Source organism: Oryctolagus cuniculus, chromosome 7 (genome assembly GCF_964237555.1).
Source record: "Oryctolagus cuniculus chromosome 7, mOryCun1.1, whole genome shotgun sequence".
NCBI lineage: Eukaryota > Metazoa > Chordata > Mammalia > Lagomorpha > Leporidae > Oryctolagus > Oryctolagus cuniculus.
In genome coordinates this window covers 4,214,738-4,232,832 of record NC_091438.1, presented here as the reverse complement: position 1 = coordinate 4,232,832, position 18,095 = coordinate 4,214,738, and the positions used below count along the sequence as shown (strand labels likewise).

The window sequence follows — 18,095 nt, the reverse complement described above, 5'->3', positions numbered from 1 at the left end:
CTGCCTCTCAAATAAATCTTTTTAAAGAATTCCTTCTTAGAAGAGAAAGGAAAAGATTATATTAGAAAGAGCTTCTGCAGAAATTTAACATTTATTTCTTTAAAAAGGATTTATTTATTTATTGAGAGGCAGAGTTACAGAGGGAGAGAGAGAGAAGTCTTCATCCTCTGCTTCACTCCCCCAGATGACCACAATGGCTGGAGCTGGGCCAATTTAAAGCCAAGAGCCAGTTGCTTCTTCCAGGTCTCCCACATAGGTGCAGGGGCCCAAGCCCTTAGGCCATCTTCCGGTGCTTTCCCAGGCCATTAGCAGGAAGCTGGATAGAAAGTGACACCTAATTGTGCTTGTCTAAAAGCAGAAAAAAATTACATAAAATCACTCTTCTACTTTTATGCACATAATTTAAGAATCTCTCACATATGCGGACACAACTGGTACTCAGATGGGATGCCGGTTTCTATCTCTTTGTGGTCCTGGACTAATATTAAGCCATATAAATTACCTTTTAGACTCTACTAATTTTACTTAAAATAACAGAACTAATTAATTGTTCTGTTAATGAATATTAAGCTACTGTAAGACATTGAGAGATTTGTTTTATGTTTAATATGTATAGTAAATCACGTTAATGGTCTCAATTCTCCCCTCCCTGTATCTGTATATTTTGCCATGAGAAACCATCCCACCCTTTGACTCTGAGCTTGGCCTTGTGGTCCAAATGATGTTAAGTGTGACGCCAACCCCAAGTTTGAAATGTGTGAGCATGATTGGGCTTGCTTGCCCTTGCTCCTCTGCTATCACCAGAAGAATATGCTCAAGCCAGCTCTGGTCACGGAAGGAGAAGGAACGATAAAGCAGAGTCCACTTGCCCCAGTCTCAGTCAGTCAGCCTCCAGATACCTAAGCATGTTCTGAAAGCAGCCAATCCTGAGGTGTCCCTCAGATAAGGAAGAGTAAGCTACCAAATATCGGGGCAGTTTGTTCTGCAGCAGTTTTGTAGTAATGGCTAATGTTGTATTAAATTTTATAATGAAGGCCCTCTCTCTATATGGTTATCAAAGCTCTAACTGATCACCTTCTGTTCATAAAAAATCGTTACATATAGAGTAGCAAAGTACTTATAGCCAATTATATCTTCTTCACCTAATTGTGCTTGTCTAAAAGCAGAAAAAAATTACATAAAATCACTCTTTACTTTTATGCATATAATTTAAGAATCTCTCACACATGTGGAAATACATACTTAAGTATTTTACTATAATCTAATAAAGCATAGATGTCCAAAATGGAGTAAAATGTTGGTGGAACACTAGCACTGTTCAAGGTGTGTATAGACGCTAAAAGACCAAGAAAATGAGACCCGCCAAAGTCGGCAGTGCAGAATTTTTAGATTGTTAAATTGTGTGTGTATGTTTGTGGGTGACAGTGAAGCTTAAGATATTGTGCCAATTCTCCTTTTTCTACTTCAACTGTCATAGTAACTTTTCTCCTGTTTTACAGTAGAAAGTTGTAGCTTTCATCATCCAGAATCTAAAATGCTACATTGTTGTAGGATAGACCCCACCACCAGCAGCAACATTATAGGTGATTCTAAATGTTGGTCCTAGAGTAACTTCTCATTCTTTCTCTTATAGATGTTTCTATTAATAGTGAAACAGGTCATTAGAAAAACTATATTTTAAACTTTGTGTTTTCACTTTAGATATGTGTTGAGATGAATGGTGGAAGTGGATGAAGTTTTCTCTTTAAAAAACTGCTTGTCTTTGAGTATTGCCAAAAAATGTGCGTTATTCCTGAAAGTAAGTCTGAGGGCTCAGAGGGAAAAGGCAGAGTATTAGCACCAATGCTGAAAATAGATCTCCTTACTTCAGCCAGGCAGTGCTTACACCCTGCTTACCCATTTGTCTGTCAGAATAAAAATGGAGAAGTGAGGTGGTTACAAGGATACATATTAGCACTTTTATTTGAATTGAAAAAGATAGTCTGGCAGATAAAATATTCTTTTTTATATATAAATTGCTAACTAAATCTCCATAGTGAAGATTTTAACAAAAATTATCTAAATATAAAATGAAAAGGGAAACATATTGGCTCAAAGTGATGTTAGTAACAGTATATTACAGCATTTTTAAAATAATTTTTTAGTATATTAATAACAAAGATAATACTGGTCCACTGTCCATTTTTAATGTAAAAGTCCAGGAAATTTTTAAATAGTAAAAATTTGTTCAATTGATGACATCAGATATGAAGCAGAACCATTTATTTTTCTATATTCCACTTAGTATAATTGCTCATGCATTTTACAGCAGAAATATTACTGTATTTAATCAAAAGATGCTTAACAATTATTGAGAGTATTGCACAGTAATACCATTTGAAAAATTCAGAATTATGCAGCTCATTGACCATGATAAGGGTTTATAGTCCTATATATTTATGTGGTGAAGCCATTTTGCTGACTGGCAAAATCTGTGCCTGAGACTCCTTTGTTTTTTTGTTTGTTTTTTAAATTAAAAATCTTTTCATTTGTTTGAAAGACAAAGAGAGTCCCCATCTGTCGCTCCCCCTCTTCGTGGAGGAACGACACAGGACCCTGCGCTGTTCTTTCGTCTGCTCGGCCCTCCCCGGGTTTGCTGCTGGTTCTTCCCGGGTTGGCTACTGTCCCTTCCACCTCCGTGGAAGGGCGGTTCCCCCTGCCACATTCCCCACTTCCGCAGGGGAGCGGCACACCGCCGGCCGGCTCTCTCCGGGGCTGCACAGGTGTTCCCCTTAGGTGTTCCCCTTAGATGTTCCCCTTAGATGTTCCCCTTAGATGTTCCTGGTGCATGCCGTCTCTCTCCTCCTTTATAGTCCTCCTCTACCAATCCCAACTCGGCTGCCCGCACGCCGAGCACGCTGCTCTCCTCCAATCAGGAGCAGGTCCTGCTGCTTATTGGTTGAACTGGAGGCAGCTGTGTAGAAGCTGTCTTCTCCTCTCCCAGCACCATATTGTGGGAGAGCAGATGCATAGAATAAGTCTTAATTCCAGTAACTTAGTCTAGTCCGAGTTGCTCCCCACACCCATCTGTTGATTCACTCCCCAGATGCCCTCAATGTTGTGATGTAGGGGAAGCTGGAAGCCTAGGGTGGGGGCACAATGCAGGTCTCACATGTAGTTTGCAGAAATTCAGCTGTTGTAGCCATCATCACAGCCTCCTGGCGTCCACATGAGCGGGAAGCTGGGATCAGGAACCAGAGCTGGATAGCAAACCCAGGCACTGACCAGCAGCTTAACTGCTAGGCCAAAGGCCCACCCCTCTGAGCCAAGTGGTTCCAGTTCTTTAAAGAGCAGCCTCCTCAGATCCTGGAAAATATCTTGATAATAGATTACTGTGAGATTGTTGGCATATCCATCACTACCAGGAGTACTTTCTATTTCTATGATTATATGTATATATAATAAATGTAAAAATGAGCAGTGGGTATTGAAATACTGGATAATAGGAATGGAATTCTGAGAGCATGTAAATTTATTTGCAGATAAAAGACATGGGGCAGAGGAAGAGAGAATATCACAGTCATTTCATTAAGATATGCAAAAATACTTCAAAGTTCATAGAAAATGGAATTAAAATATTGATTTTATTTTGGTACAAAAATATTTGAAATCCATGCATACCTGAGATCTTCAAAGAATTTATGAAAATATATATATTATGAAAAAACTGCATGAATTTTAAGAATTTCAAAAATTTTGCTCCCAAATAAATTTATCTATTTTCTGTAAACTCCTTGAAGTGTCCTCTTATTTGCAAAAAGATGTTTTGTTTAATAATTATCAAGATTTGTATCATTTTTGATCAATTGTGTGCTACTATTCACTTTTTTTTTTTCAAGGTTTATTTTTTTTTTATTTGAAAGGCAAAGTGACAAAGAGGAAGAAACAGAGTTCTTCCACTGTTTCTTTCCCCAAATAACTGCAAGAGCCAGAGCTGGGCCAACACAAAGTCAGAAGTGCAGAATTCTGGCGCTCTCACTTGGGTGACAGGGCCTACGTACTTTGTCCATCTTCCAGTGCCTTTGTAGGGAGTTGGACCAGAAGCAGAGCAGCTAGAACTGGAACCAGCACTCCGATATGGAATACTGGCCTCACAAGTGGCTGCTAAGCCACTGCATCACAATATCGTCAGTACTAATAATTTTAATAGTGACTGAAATGGAAAAATTTCATGCAATGATAATAGTTTGGTCACAGGAGAGTAATGAATGTACACATGTACATATAGAGAGATAAGTGTTTTTTTCTAATATACAATAGTAAGATGAAAAAACAATTTACTATAAAATCATTTGGATAAATTTAATTAAAATGTAAATACAAATTCAAAGAAAAGAGTATGTAAATTTTTCTATTAAAGGATAGCTTTTAGATATTGATTTAAAATTTTATAATGTACTTCTTCAGTTTTTTTCTTAGGAAAATAAAAGTCTTCTAATCTATCTAAATTAATTTATAGGCCGATGAGGTTAGGTCGGTATAGATGCTAGAGTGTCAATGAATACCAATCAAAAAGTAGGTACTAAATATTTGAATTTATAGATTAGTCCTTAAATGCAGTATGGTACAATGTTATTAAAAATGAATATTTCATGCCGGCGCCGTGGCTCAATAGGCTAATCCTCTACCTAGCGGCGCCGGCTCACCGGGTTCTAGTCCCGGTCGGGGCGCCAGATTCTGTCCCAGTTGCCCCTCTTCCAGGCCAGCTATCTGCTGTGGCCCGGGAGTGCAGTGGAGGATGGCCCAAGTGCTTGGACCCTGCACCCCATGGGAGACCAGGAGAAGCACCTGGCTCCTGGCTTCGGATCAGCACAGTGCACCGGCCGTAGCGCGCCAGCCGTGGTGGCCATTGGAGGGTGAACTAATGGCAAAAGGAAGACCTTTCTCTCTGTGTGTCTCTCTCTCACTGTCCACTCTGTCAAAAAAAAAATATTTCAAATTATGAAGCAATATGTATTTTATAATTTAAGTGGAATGGTTTTAATAAGATATGGGTTTTTTAAATGACTTCATATAGAATTCTGAAATCCTGGACTCTCTCTACTATGATAGAACTATCTGTGAGTGTAGGAGTAAATTCAGAAGCTCAGAAACTGTTATCTTGCCGGCCCCCAAAATTCTCCTCTCTTCCCTCCTTTCTGTCCTTTTCCTCCCTTGTTTGCCTGTTCTCAGTCTTTCCCTCTCCCTTCTTCCCTTTTCCACCTCTCTGATTCCTTCCTGCCCTTCCTCTCTGCCAGTCTGGGTCAGTAGCCCTGGTTTGCCTTCTCCAACTCCCTCCTTCTGGTCCTTTTCCTCTTGGTTTTTCTATGCTCCTGAACCTGCCCCTCCACCCTCATGTATACAGTCAAAGCCATCGTTGGGTCTCTTCTCTGTGTTTCTACACACACACTTCCTGACTTCTTTACCTTACCACTAACTTCTCTGTTCCCTTTCACTCTTCCTGTGTGGTTCTTCTGCATTACCATGCAAGTAAAGATGTCTCAAATTTTTGCTGATACTAATTTATTTGCCTTGTATCAACTTGCAATTGACTTCTTTGTATTTATTCTTCTCTTAGACATTTTATCACTTTGTATTTCTAAGTATGTATACTGATCTTAAGAGAAAGTCAGCTGATTGTGAGACCAATTTTAATATGTGAGAGGTCTTTTAAAATATTCTAGAAAATATATATTATTTGAAACTACAACATGGCTTTCAAATTTTTTGTGCCAAAATAAACTTTCATATCCATTTTCCACAAACTTTTTGAAGTACCCTGTGTATCTTGATGACATATATGCTTAACTTTTCAAAACAGAGTACTTAAAAGATGATGCTGTAAAGTAAACAGGAAATAGTGAACTATTACTGTTGTCAACAGGTGTTGTTGGGAAGGAACATTGTATCAGCAGAAGTAGTATAGTTTTCCTTTAGACATGCAAGAATTTAGAAGCAGATAAGAAAATATTATCAGATGATTCATCTGGAATTTTACTTCTGCTTACTATGTAGAAAGACGCACACAAACACATACACAAAATCACTTTTGTCTTAAAAGTAGAAAAAGCTCTTTCTACCAAAAAAAAAAAAAAGATTTATTTTCTTTGTTTGAAAGGCAGAGTTACAGAGAAAGAGGGAGAGATATGGAGATATTCCATCCACTGGTTCACTCCCAAATGACTGCAGTGGCCAGGACTGGGCCAGGCTGAAGCCAGGAGCCAGAAGCTTCATCAGACTCTCCCATGTGGGTACAGGGGCCCAAGGACTTGGGCCATCTTCCACTGCTGTCCCAGGCACATTAGCAGGAAGCTGGATTCAAAGTGGAGCAGCCAGGACTTGAACCGGCATGCATAGGGATGCTGGTGGCAGCTTAACTCACATTACACAACAATGCCAGCCCCCTAAGCTACAAAATAATGACTTTTCTTAACTTCTGTCAGAGAACTGAGGTCACAGGCAAACAAGGGAACTTTCCCTTCAAGGAGAGATGGGAAACAAAATATTTCACCATTTGCAGATCACTAAAGGAAAAATAACTACTATAGAAGTTGATAAGAAGAAATTAACTGAAATTTCAGTGCATTCCTAATGGTCAGTTATGGGTTGGCATATCAATTCAGGTTTATTGGAAGCCCAAAATACAAGGAGTTGCACACTTAAAAACCCACAAAGTCTTCTCCATAGCCCTCCATTGCCTACTCTAAAGAAAGAGTGGACTAGGGCAGTAGCCCAGTCGTTGACTTTTAGCGGTTTATAAAAGTAATCAGTTCTTGGGTAAACTGCAGAAAATGTCGCATGGAATAGAAGCTTTAAGATGTTGGGGAAGGAATAGAAAAATTTCTTAGGCTAAGTTCCCTGTATCAACACAAAGCAGAGATCTGCTACCACTGACAGAGTGACATGAAACTTTCTCATACCGAAGACCTGTGTTAGATTTAATATAGAGTTAGGTGGCCACGCTGGTGAAGCACTAGACCCTAAAACAGCCCCATGCCTGGAGCTCAGGTACATGTGCCCTAAGACGGCAGACGAAACTAAAAACTCCTGTACTGTGAAGAATCCTAGCAACAAAAAAGGATGCAAAATTACTCTGCTTGGGGAAGGGTTGGTAGCATAGAGAAAGACCCCCTCTTCAGCTCATGCAGAGATTGTTAGAAACTAAGGGTGGGGGCCATACTATGGCACAGTGAATGAAGCCACCATTTGCACCATGTTGCAGTGACATTTGAATCCCAGCTGCTCCACTTCCAATCCAGCTCCCTGCTAATGTGCCTGGGCAGCAGTGAAAGATAGGAGACCATATGTGAGACCAGGTTGGCACTCTGGGCTCCTGGCTCCAGCCTGGCCTACACCTGGCTGATGCAGCCATTTGGAGAGTGTACTAAATGGCTCCGTCTCTTCCTGTCTCTCTTTTACTCTGCCTTTCAAATAAGTCTTTAAACAAATAAACACTGAAGGGTAGACCAGAAAAATTTCCTGGAATCCCAGAACTACTAAGCATAGGCAACAGCAGTTCATTTCTTGGCAAATCTGATGCTATAACACAACTCTGACTAATTGATCCTCTCCTAATAATAGCCTAATTAAAAAAAAAGTCCTCTGTTTTTAATAACTAGAGGAATAGTTGAATATGGAATGCATTTTAAATGAAATATGTCAATATTTTTTGTGTATAACATAATGGTATTGTGAATTTTTTTAGAAGTTTTTATTTTTAGAAAGTAGGTGAAGCTAAAGTTTTAAGGGTAAAATATCCTGATAATTTGAAACTCATGAATGATTAAGTGGGGGAAAGAACTGGGGAAGGGAGTGTGCAGGATGAGAGCAAAGCAGGGTGAATAGTTACAGTTGGTGAGTCTAGAGTGAAAGATACAAAGCTGTTTATTATATTGTTCAGTTTTGCTGTGGGTTTGAAATTTTTCAAATGGACAAGTTAAACAAGAAACAAAAAGGAAATAGAAATGACACTTTGCCCTACCTAGCCCCTGAAATTATGGGTGTTTGAAAAATGATGTCAAAAATATAAAAACGCACGCTCTTTTATAAATGAAAAAAATATTAAAGACTCCCCCATTGACCTAAACTATTTTGAATCATAATGTCACTAAAATATATGTGCAGATGTAAAACTCTAGGCCATCTTCATATGCTGCTATCTCTTAAACTTTAAGCTCAAAACAAATCCCAATTAAACAATATAAAATCAAGAAAAATTCACAATAGCAATATGGTGACATGATAATAGGTTGGATAGATATGAATAAGTCACCACTGAACATAGCAGATTGGTTCTGAATATTTCAGTACAGGTTTCTTTCAAAGTTACCATGTTTGTGGAAACCTCAGCCATTTGGTAACTTACCGTCCTTACTGAATAGCCTTTCAGCCACTAACAGGAAAAAAAAAGTAGTTCCAACTACTCAAAAAATCTCATTGCCAGAAGATTGTTAGTGTTTGACCCAAGTCAGAGTCTTCATGGGGAAAGACCTACAGTATCATACCTTTGTAAGGCTGTGATGCCAGTAGGGCCAAATAAGAATGTAGTCAAAAATTTCAAAATATATGGGCAACAAAACAGCCACAGAGGACTTTGAAAACCCCTGACGTGTGCCAGGAATGTAGAATGCTGTGTGTGTGTGCAGGCAGTGTGTCCACCCAGTGAAAACTGGAGCGAGCGGGCCCCCATCACTCACCTCTGACTGAAGTTAAGGCTGTACACAAGCAGGAAGTGAAGACCACAGCAGATCTGTGAGTTGCTTGAGCTCTAAAGCAGGCCCTGACATACACGGATCCCTTTGGCAAAGGGTAGAAAACATACTGGCTCAAAGCATATAAAGACACCTTATTTCTTTCTATTTTTTATAAGATTTACTTATTTATTTGAAAGCCAGAGATACAGAGAGAATCTTTCATCCACTGGCTCACCCCCAGGTAGCCCCAGAGGCCAGCACTGCACCAGGCCAAAGCCTGGAGGAGCCAAGAGCTTCCTCCAGGTCTCCTACAAGAGTGGCAGGGACCCAGACACTCGGGCCATCTTCAGGAAGCTGGATCAGAAGTGGAACAGCCAGAACACAAACTGGTGCCCATGTGGGAGGCCAGCTTTGCAGGTCACCTGCAACATGACGAGCCAGTAAGGAACTCTTAAGACTACCAAGTGAGGCTGACCCAGGTGCAACCCCTACTTATCCAGGTTTAAAAATTAAAAATAAATTTTAAGCTTAGTAAAGGCTCTTAGTGGTTCCACACACACAGCAGGAATTATAAAAGGGGACTTCAGAAAGTTTGTGAGTAAATGAAATTAATTAATCTAATAAGTGCACACAAGAGAACTTCAGAAAGTTCAAGGGAAGTGTATATTTGGAAGAAACTAAGAGTAAGTTATAAATGTTTTTGGCATCAAAATAAACTTTTTTCTCTTCTTTTTTCTTTATTATTTATTTGTTTATCACGAGGCTGAGAGATAGAGAGTTAGCTCTCGTGCTCTGATTCCCTTCAGAATGCCCACGTTGGTTGTGACTGCTCTGTACTAAGGCCAGGAGCCAGGAACTCAATCCAGGCTGCCCATGAAGGGGCTGAGACTCAGTTACTCAGTGCCTCCTGGAGCTGCATTAGCAGCAGCTGGAAGCAGAGCTGGACATCAAGCCCAGGTACTTCAGTGTGGGCTGTGAGCAGCTTCACTGCTGACGAGTCACTGCCTCTGCACTCTAAGTCCATTTTGTCATGAACTTTTGAAAAAAAAAAAAAAAAAAAAAAAAAAAAAAAAAAAAAAACTCTTGTTGACTCAACAGAATTGGTCACAGAAAAATCACTAAACAAATGAACTGAAATGCTACCATCAAAAACAGCAGGAAGCCCTGTCTCAAGTCCAGGAGTAAGAACTTACTCCAGAATTACCACATGCAGTTTATCTAAAATGCTTGATTTTCAGCAACAGAAAAAATATGGCATAGACAGAAAATCATGAAAAATAAATCAATAAAAGTGATCCCAGATGTTGGGCTTACTAGCTAGAAACTTTAAAGCAGCTATTATAAATATATTCAAAGTAAATAAACCATAATTAAAGAAGTTACGGAAAATATAACAAGTATATCTCACCCCCCCCAAAAAAAAAAAAAAACAAAAAACAGAAATTCTTTAGTTGAGAAGTATTACAACTGGAATGAAAAATTTACTATAGGGGTTTATGAGTAAATTTGAGCTGGCAAAGAAAGAAGCTGTGAATGCAGAGATAGGCCATTAGTGATTATCTCATCTAAGGAATGGAGAGAAAAAAGTGTGGAGAAAATGAATAGAACTTCAGGAACATGTGAGACACCATCCAGCATGTCAACACAAGCAGACTTAAGAAGACAGAGAGGGGTAGAAAAATGTTTGAAGAAGTAACAGCCAGAGTCTTCCTAGTTGTACATAGAAAACACCAAACCTACAAATACACAAAGCTCAGTGAACCGCAAGTAGGACAGATTCAAAGAGATACATTCCTGAAAATATCATATTCGTACCCTTGGGAGTGGAAGGCAGAAAAGCTGCAAGCAGAAGTCAATTCAGTAAGTACAGGGTCCTCAATAGGAGTAACAGCTTGCTTACTTATGAAGAAAGGGGATATGCTTAATGTATTGAAAGGAACATATTGTCATTAAACAGTTTTATGTCCAGCAAAACTGCTCACCAAAAAAAGAATTTGAGATATTCCCATAAACTGGCAGTTATTTGGTAGCAGACCTGTGCTAGCGCAAATACTGAAAGTCCTTCAAGCTGCAATGAAAGGATGCAGACAGTTACATAATACAGTATTACTTCACATATATAAAGTAATAACACTGGTAAAACAGTATATACATACATACATACATAAGCTAGCTTAAATCTTTTGGTGACAATTTTATTAAAAGATAGTTAAATAGTAATTATAAAATCATTTAGTAGACTTATAACAGAAAGATGTAATATCCATGGTCATCATAGCAGCAAATGGGGAGCAGAGAAGGAGTGGTATTACTGTGCAATCTTTATATAGTATTAAAATGAAGCTAGGGAAAAACCCGAATGAGATTGTTTTCAATTAGCATTCAAATTATAATCTCTAGGAAAACCACTATGAAAATGACTTTTATAAATACATTGAAAAGGAAGAAACTAAAAATATTACCCCAGGAAGTCTATTGAATGCAAAGGAAGGCAGTAACAAAGGAATATAAGTATAAGAGAATATACCAAAAAGAAAAATTACAGGCGTAATTCCTACCACAGAGATAAAAGCATTGAATTTAAATGAAAGCTTTAAATGCAGAGATTGGCAGAACGAGCTTCACAAAAGTCAGGGCCCCGTCCTCTATCTCCTGTTGTCTGTAAGAGACACACTTGAGTGAAAGACACAAATCACCTGAAATAAAAGCATGAAAATGCATAAAAGCATGAACACCCGTACTTATTTCAAACAAAATCATCTTTAAGTAGAAACTTGCCTAGGAAACAAATGGGGACATATTATAATGATAAAAGGGTCCGTTCAGCAAACGATATACAATTATAAAGAAACTTAAAAACAGGAGCTATATTGAAGTACATGAAACTAATATTAAAAGAATTCAAAGAAGTAGATACTTAAAAAGTCCTTGGTACCTTAAATAATCTACTCAGTAATCTGTAACATGATTGGACAAAAAATTAGCAAGAATATAGATGATTTGAATAATATCAGCCTCACCTAACAGATATCTTCACAGGATACTCATGCTTGTTAAACACATGGACAAATCTCCAGGGATAGACTACGTTGGACCATAAAATAACTCTTAATAAGCTTGAAAGGATTAGAGTCATACAAAACATGTTTTCTAACCTAAATGAAATTAAATTAGAATTCAACAGTAGTTAATTTGAAAAATCCACAACCATTTGGAAATCTCACATTTCTAAACTCATTAGCCAAAGAAGAAATTATAAGGGAAATTTTAAAAATATTTTTGGGGGCTGGCGCTGTGATACAGCAGGTAAAGATGCTGCCTGCAGTGCCAGCATCCCATATGGGCGCCGGTTCAAGTCCCAGCTGCTCCACTTCTGATCCAGCTCTCTGCTGTAGCCTGGGAGAGCAGCAGAGGGTGGCCAAAGTCCTGGGACCCCTGCACCCACATGGGAGACCCAGAAGAAGCTCCTGCTCCGGCAGTTGCGGCCAATTGGGGAGTGAACCAGCAGATGGAAGTCTTCTCTCTCTCTCTCTCTGCCTCTCCTTCTTTCTCTGTGTAACTCTGACTTTCAAATAGATATATCTTAAAAAAAAAAAAAAAAAAGAATTTGAAGAGAGTGAAAATGGAAGCATATCAAACTTTGTGCTGACTTTTAAAGCATTGTCTGGAGAGAAATACATAGCCTTAAATGTGTATATTTTAAAAGAAGAAATCACAATAATTAAATTTTTACCACAAAAGTCTAGAAAAATAGTAACAAATCAGATAAACAAAAGGAAGTAATAAATGTTAGAGTGGAAGTGAATGAAATAGCCAACAGAAGAATGATAGACAAAAGCAGTGAAACTGAAAATGGATGCTTTGAAATGATAAACAAAATTAACAAAACTTTTGCTGGACTAACCAAGATCAAACAGAGAATACGTAGATTTACCAAGCTAAAGAACGAAAGAGCTGGACCAGAGTCGTGGTGTCGCAGGTTAGGCCCTGCCTGTGACTCTGGCATCCCTTGCTGGAGCACTGGTTAAGTAGCTGCTGCTCCACTTCTCATCCAGCTCCCTGTGAATGCTCCTGGGAAAGCTATCAAAGGTGGCCCAAGCATTTGAGCCCCTGCCACCCAACATGAGAAACTTGGATAGAGCTCTAGGCTCCTGGCTTCAACTTGGCCCAGCCCTGACTGTTGCAGCCATTTGGGGAGTGAACCAGCAGATGGAAGATCTCTTTCTCTCTGTCTCTCTGCCTTTCAAATTTAAATAAAAGAGGGATGGGGCACAGTAACACTGGCCTTCCAGAAATTAAACAAATTATAAAGGAATGCTATGAACAGCCTCATGCTGACATTCCCAGTGATGTAGATGAAATGAAAGTGCCTAGAAAGACAAAGGAGCAAAACTGACTCAAGAAGAAATACAAAACCAGACGTGTCTGTAAAAGCAAAGCAACTGATCAGCAATTAACAGTGTTCCCCCAGGAAAAAGCTGAGTCCCAAATGGCTTCACTGGTGAATTCCATCAGATGTTTTAAAGAAGAAACAATACCAGTACTTTGCAAAGTCTTCCCTGAAACCAAAGCCAAAGATATCACATGAACAAGAAAAATTCAGACCCACATTTGTCAAGAGCATGGAACAGGGGACCAGCTTGTGGCAGAGCAGGTTAAGCTGCTACTTCTAAAGACAGCACCCCAAGCCAGAGCATCTGTTGGAGTCTAGCTAGTCTGCTTTGGATCCAGGTCCTTGCTAATATGCCTGGGAAACTAGATTTTGACCCAACTATGTGGGCCCTTCCACACACATGGGAGACTAGGATGGAGTTCCTGACTCCTGGCTTTGGCCTGTCCCTAGTACCAGTCCCAGCTGTTCTGTCTCTTCCTCCACCCTGTCCCACTTCTTTCTTTGTCACTCTTTCAGTTTAATAAAGTAAATTTTTCAAAGAGGATGGATATGAGCCCAGAATTGTGGCAAAGCAGATAAAGCTGCAGCCTGCCATGCTGGCATCCCATTTGGACACTGGTATCTAGGCTGTTTGACTTCCCATCCAGCTCCCTGGTAATAGCCTGAAAAAAAACAGCCAAAAGTGGCCCAAGAACTTGGGCCTCTGCCGCCCACATCAGAAACTCGAAAGAAGCTCCTGGTTCCTGGCTTCAGCATGGCTCAGCCCCAGCTGTTACAGCCATCCCATATCTTTCTCTCCCTCCCTCCTTCCCTCCCTCCCTAACTTTGACTTTCAAATAAATAAATCTTGAAAACAATTTTAAAAAGAGGATATATGAAAATGTCTTCAACAAAATAATGTTGAGCTAAATCAAACAGCACATTTAAACAGTTATATACGGTGACAATTTGGGATTTGTCCCAGAAGTTCCGTATTTAACACACAAATGTTAATTGATGTAATATACCATTGTAATAGGATAAAAAAACGAAGATCTCAGTAGAAATCTGTAGAAAAGGCAATTGACTGAATCTTACAGTCATTGATGATAGGAACTACAAACCAACTTAGCACAGAAGGAAACTTCCTCAGCCTAATAAAGAACTTACATTAAGCATCACATTTAACCGTGAAGTGGTGAAGACTGACTGCTTTTCCCCAAAGATCAGGAATCTAACAAGGATGTTAGCCCTTGTCTCTTCGATCCTGTGTAGTACTAGAGGTTCTAGCCAATGTACTGATGTAAGAAAAGGTTCTAAAATACATAGATATGAAAAAAGTTACCTTTATTTGCAGATTAAATCATGTCATATGTTGAAAAATGTAGTAAGTTAATTTTAGGGAATTATTAGAATTAATAAAAGTATTCAGCAGTCATGGAATAAAAGATCAATGTATAAAAGTTAGTTGTAGGCCGGCACTGTGGCTCACTAGGCTAATCCTCTGCCTTGCGGTGCCGGCACACCAGGTTCTAGTCCCGGTTGGGGCGCCGGATTCTGTGCCGGTTGCCCCTCTTCCAGGCCAGCTCTCTGCTGTGGCCAGGGAGTGCAGTGGAGGATGGCCCAGGTGCTTGGGCCCTGCACCCCATTGGAAACCAGGATAAGTACCTGGCTCCTGCCATCGCCAGCCGCGGCGGCCATTGGAGGGTGAACCAACAGCAAAGGAAGACCTTTCTCTCTGTCTCTCTCTCTCACTGTCCACTCTGTCAAAAAAAAAAAAAAAAAAAAAAAAAAAAGTTAGTTGTGTTTCTATACAGGAAAAATGAACAATCTGAAAATGAGAACATGATCTTATGTGGTATAATATCAAAAAGAGTAAGATGCTAAAGGAATAAATTTAATAAATTGAATGCAACATTTGCACACTGAAAATTACAGCAGTATTTCAAGAATTTAAGAAGATGTAAACAAATGGACAGATATTCTGTCATCGGATTGGCAGATTCAGTAACCCAAATTGATCCATGTATCCAACTCAGTTTTTGGAAAAAGTCCAGCAAGCTTCTTTACAGGAAATGATCAGCTGATTATAAAATTTATGTGGAAAAGACAAACTTGGGAAGACTTTTCTTCTGAATTTAAAAGCTTCTAAATTTAAAAGTTTATTGTAAACCTACAATTATTAAGACTGTTGTTTGGGCCAGCACCGTGGCACAGTAGGTTAATCCTCCACCTGCAGTGCCGGTATCCCAAATGGGCGCTGGTTCTAGTCCTGGCTGCTCTTCCAATCCAGCTCTTTGCTGTGGCCTGAGAAAGCAGTAGAAGATGGCCCAAGTGCGTGGGCCCCTGCATCCTCATGGGAGACCAGGAAGAAGCACCTGGCTCCTGGCTTCAGATCGGCGCAGCTCTGGCTGTTGCAGCCATTTGGAGAGTGAACCAATGGAAGGAAGACCTTTCTCTCTGTCTTTCCCTCTCACTGTCTGTAACCCTACCTCTCAAATAAATAAATTTAAAATATATATAAAATAAAAAGACTGTTGTTGCACTGGCAGAAGGGTGCATATATTGATGAACTGATTAGAATTCAGAATCCGAAACTAAATCCTTATTTATAATAACTTCATGTTCAAGAAAGATTTATTTATTTGAGAAAGCAGTTTATTGGGGGAAAGAACAGTCTGTTCAATAAATGGACCAGGGCAACTGGATATCACTTGCAAAAGATTAACTTAGACCTTTAATTCACACTTAACTATAAAAACTAAAAGCACAAACGTTTAAAAACAGGAGAAAATCTTTAAGTCTTTGAATTAGTCAAAATTAACTTTTTTTTTTTTTTAAGATTTATTTATTTGAAAGGCAGGGTTACAGATAGGCGTAGGTCAAGAGAGAAAGAGAAAAGTCTTCCATCTGCTGGTTCACTCTCCAAATGGCCACAACAGCTGGATCTAGGCTGATCCGAAGCCTGGAGCCAGGATCTTCTTCTGGGTCTCCCACGTGGGTGCAGGGGTCCTAGGTCTTGAGCCATCTTCCATAGTTTTCCCAAGCCATAGCAGAGAGCTAGATCAGAAGTGGAGCAGCTGGAACTCAAACTTGTACCCATATGGGATGCCAGCACTGCAGGCGGTGGCTTTACCCACTGTGCCACAACATCAGCACCAGCACCAAAATTAACTTATTTATAACACAAAAAGCCTGATCTTTGAAAAGAAATAAATTGGACCTTAATAAAATTTTAAAACTTTGGTCCTTCACAACTTGTTATTAAGGAAATAAAAACAAAAAAAAAACTTTGAAAATTGTTTGCAAAACACATATCTAATAAAGATCTATATCTAGATATTTCAAAGTACTCAGCTAAAGAAATTAGATGTCCACATATATTGCAGATGAGAATGTAAAATGGCACAATTAAAAATTGTTGATTTCTTTAAAAATTAAGCATATTAACTACTGATGCACATTAAAATGTCACACAAAGTGTAGGAAGCCATATGTCAAGGCCACTCACTATATTATCTCATTTATAAGAAGTATCCAGAAAAGGCATTTAAGGGAAACAGGAATAATGGTTGCCTAGGAAAGTAGATGGCAGTCAGATGGGTATGAGCAGTCTTACTGGGATGAAGAAAATTCCCTACAGCTGACTTTTGGTGATGCTTGTACCACTAGATACATTGAGTAGCAGATTGAATTGTATGCTTACAGTGGATGAATTGTATTACAGATAAAATATGTTTCATTAAAGTGTTTCCTTAAAAAAAGGTAGGAAATAAAGTTGTATAGTTTTATATTTATCCAGATTTCCCATAATGTTTATATTGCCTTCTTTATAAAGCCATTAAAATCTTAAGATAAACTTTAAATTGACAGTTATTTTGAGCCCTTTCTGCTTTGTTTTCAAGAGTTAAGATTAGAAGGCATAACAGTGGGTCTCCATTTCAGACTAACATTGATATATATTCTTTTTTATGTAACCATTATTTTCCTAGACTCAAACACAATTTAATATTGTTTGAAAATCATCCATGTCTGTTAATTTTTAACTGTTAGAAGTTTGACGTTGTGAAAACATCTGTTGAAAAATGCCACATCCAGTTGAAATTAGCTTTGTTTCATTTCTGCATTTCACAGGATGTCATTTTGTGTTTGGTTTTCTGTGGTTTTTTTAGATCACTGTGTCCACTACTATGATCTTCGTAACACTAAACAACCAATCATGGTATTCAAAGGACACCGAAAGGCTGTCTCTTACGCAAAGTTTGTGAGTGGTGAAGAAATTGTCTCTGCGTGAGTATTACTCTCTTCAAAGGCTGAGCTCGATGCAAACCTCTGTCATTCACTAATTTCAGAGTTCTCTGAGGTGTATGTGAACATTGGTACTGTTTGTACCAGTATGCTACATTGGACTGTAGGTACCTTTCTTATAAATAGTAGATCTTATATCTGTACAGTTAAAATGTATGTATATTCTGCTCTTCATTGCTTAATTTTTTATTACTTGTGAATAAAATCCCAAAGATAATAGTTTTCAAAGTAGCTCCTTTTTCTAACACTCTGAAGTTTGATTGTACCTGAAATTTGATTGAATTTTGACTACTGCTTCTCCTTAAGGGATAACATAGATGGTATAATAGGATGAAAAGTATGTGTATGTACTTGTACCACAGTAGAATCACCTTTGGCTTTAAATAGTATTGCCTTGACTTTTATTCTGACATGTTTATCTCTGATTTCATGGTAGGTTTTTAATGTTTTGTGTAGAACTTTCTTTAGTATGACTACATATACCTTAAAAATGTCCTTGGAAAAGCCTTCTGAAACTGGAGAATATAAGCTTTGTCTTATTTACTTTGAAGGTAGGAAGATGTCAGTGAGGTCAATAAATATTATCAAACCAATGATAAATGTCTTCCACCTAAGTGGGCAGTCCCATCTTTTGTACATCCATTCCATATACTCTTCATTCATATTTCCCCAGCAAATACCCATTCTTAGGTTCTTTTTCATAT

General features: G+C 38.7%; 1 protein-coding gene across 6 annotated transcripts in view; it reads left to right on the top strand.

Moving 5' to 3' along the window:
• COP1 (COP1 E3 ubiquitin ligase) overlaps positions 1-18,095 on the top strand; it is a 209,089-nt gene that overhangs the window by 156,702 nt on the left and 34,292 nt on the right. For 5 of the 6 annotated variants that reach the window (XR_011390253.1, XM_051856981.2, XM_051856979.2 and 2 more), the window contains one exon: positions 17,256-17,373. Coding sequence is in view for 5 of the 6 variants with exons in the window: in XM_051856981.2 (XP_051712941.1) it covers positions 17,256-17,373 (118 nt within the window). In the remaining variant the exon portion in view is untranslated. Of the gene's footprint in view, positions 1-1,701; positions 11,563-17,255; positions 17,374-18,095 lie in introns of those variants that run through there. The other variant, XM_070077169.1, reaches the window with a different exon arrangement.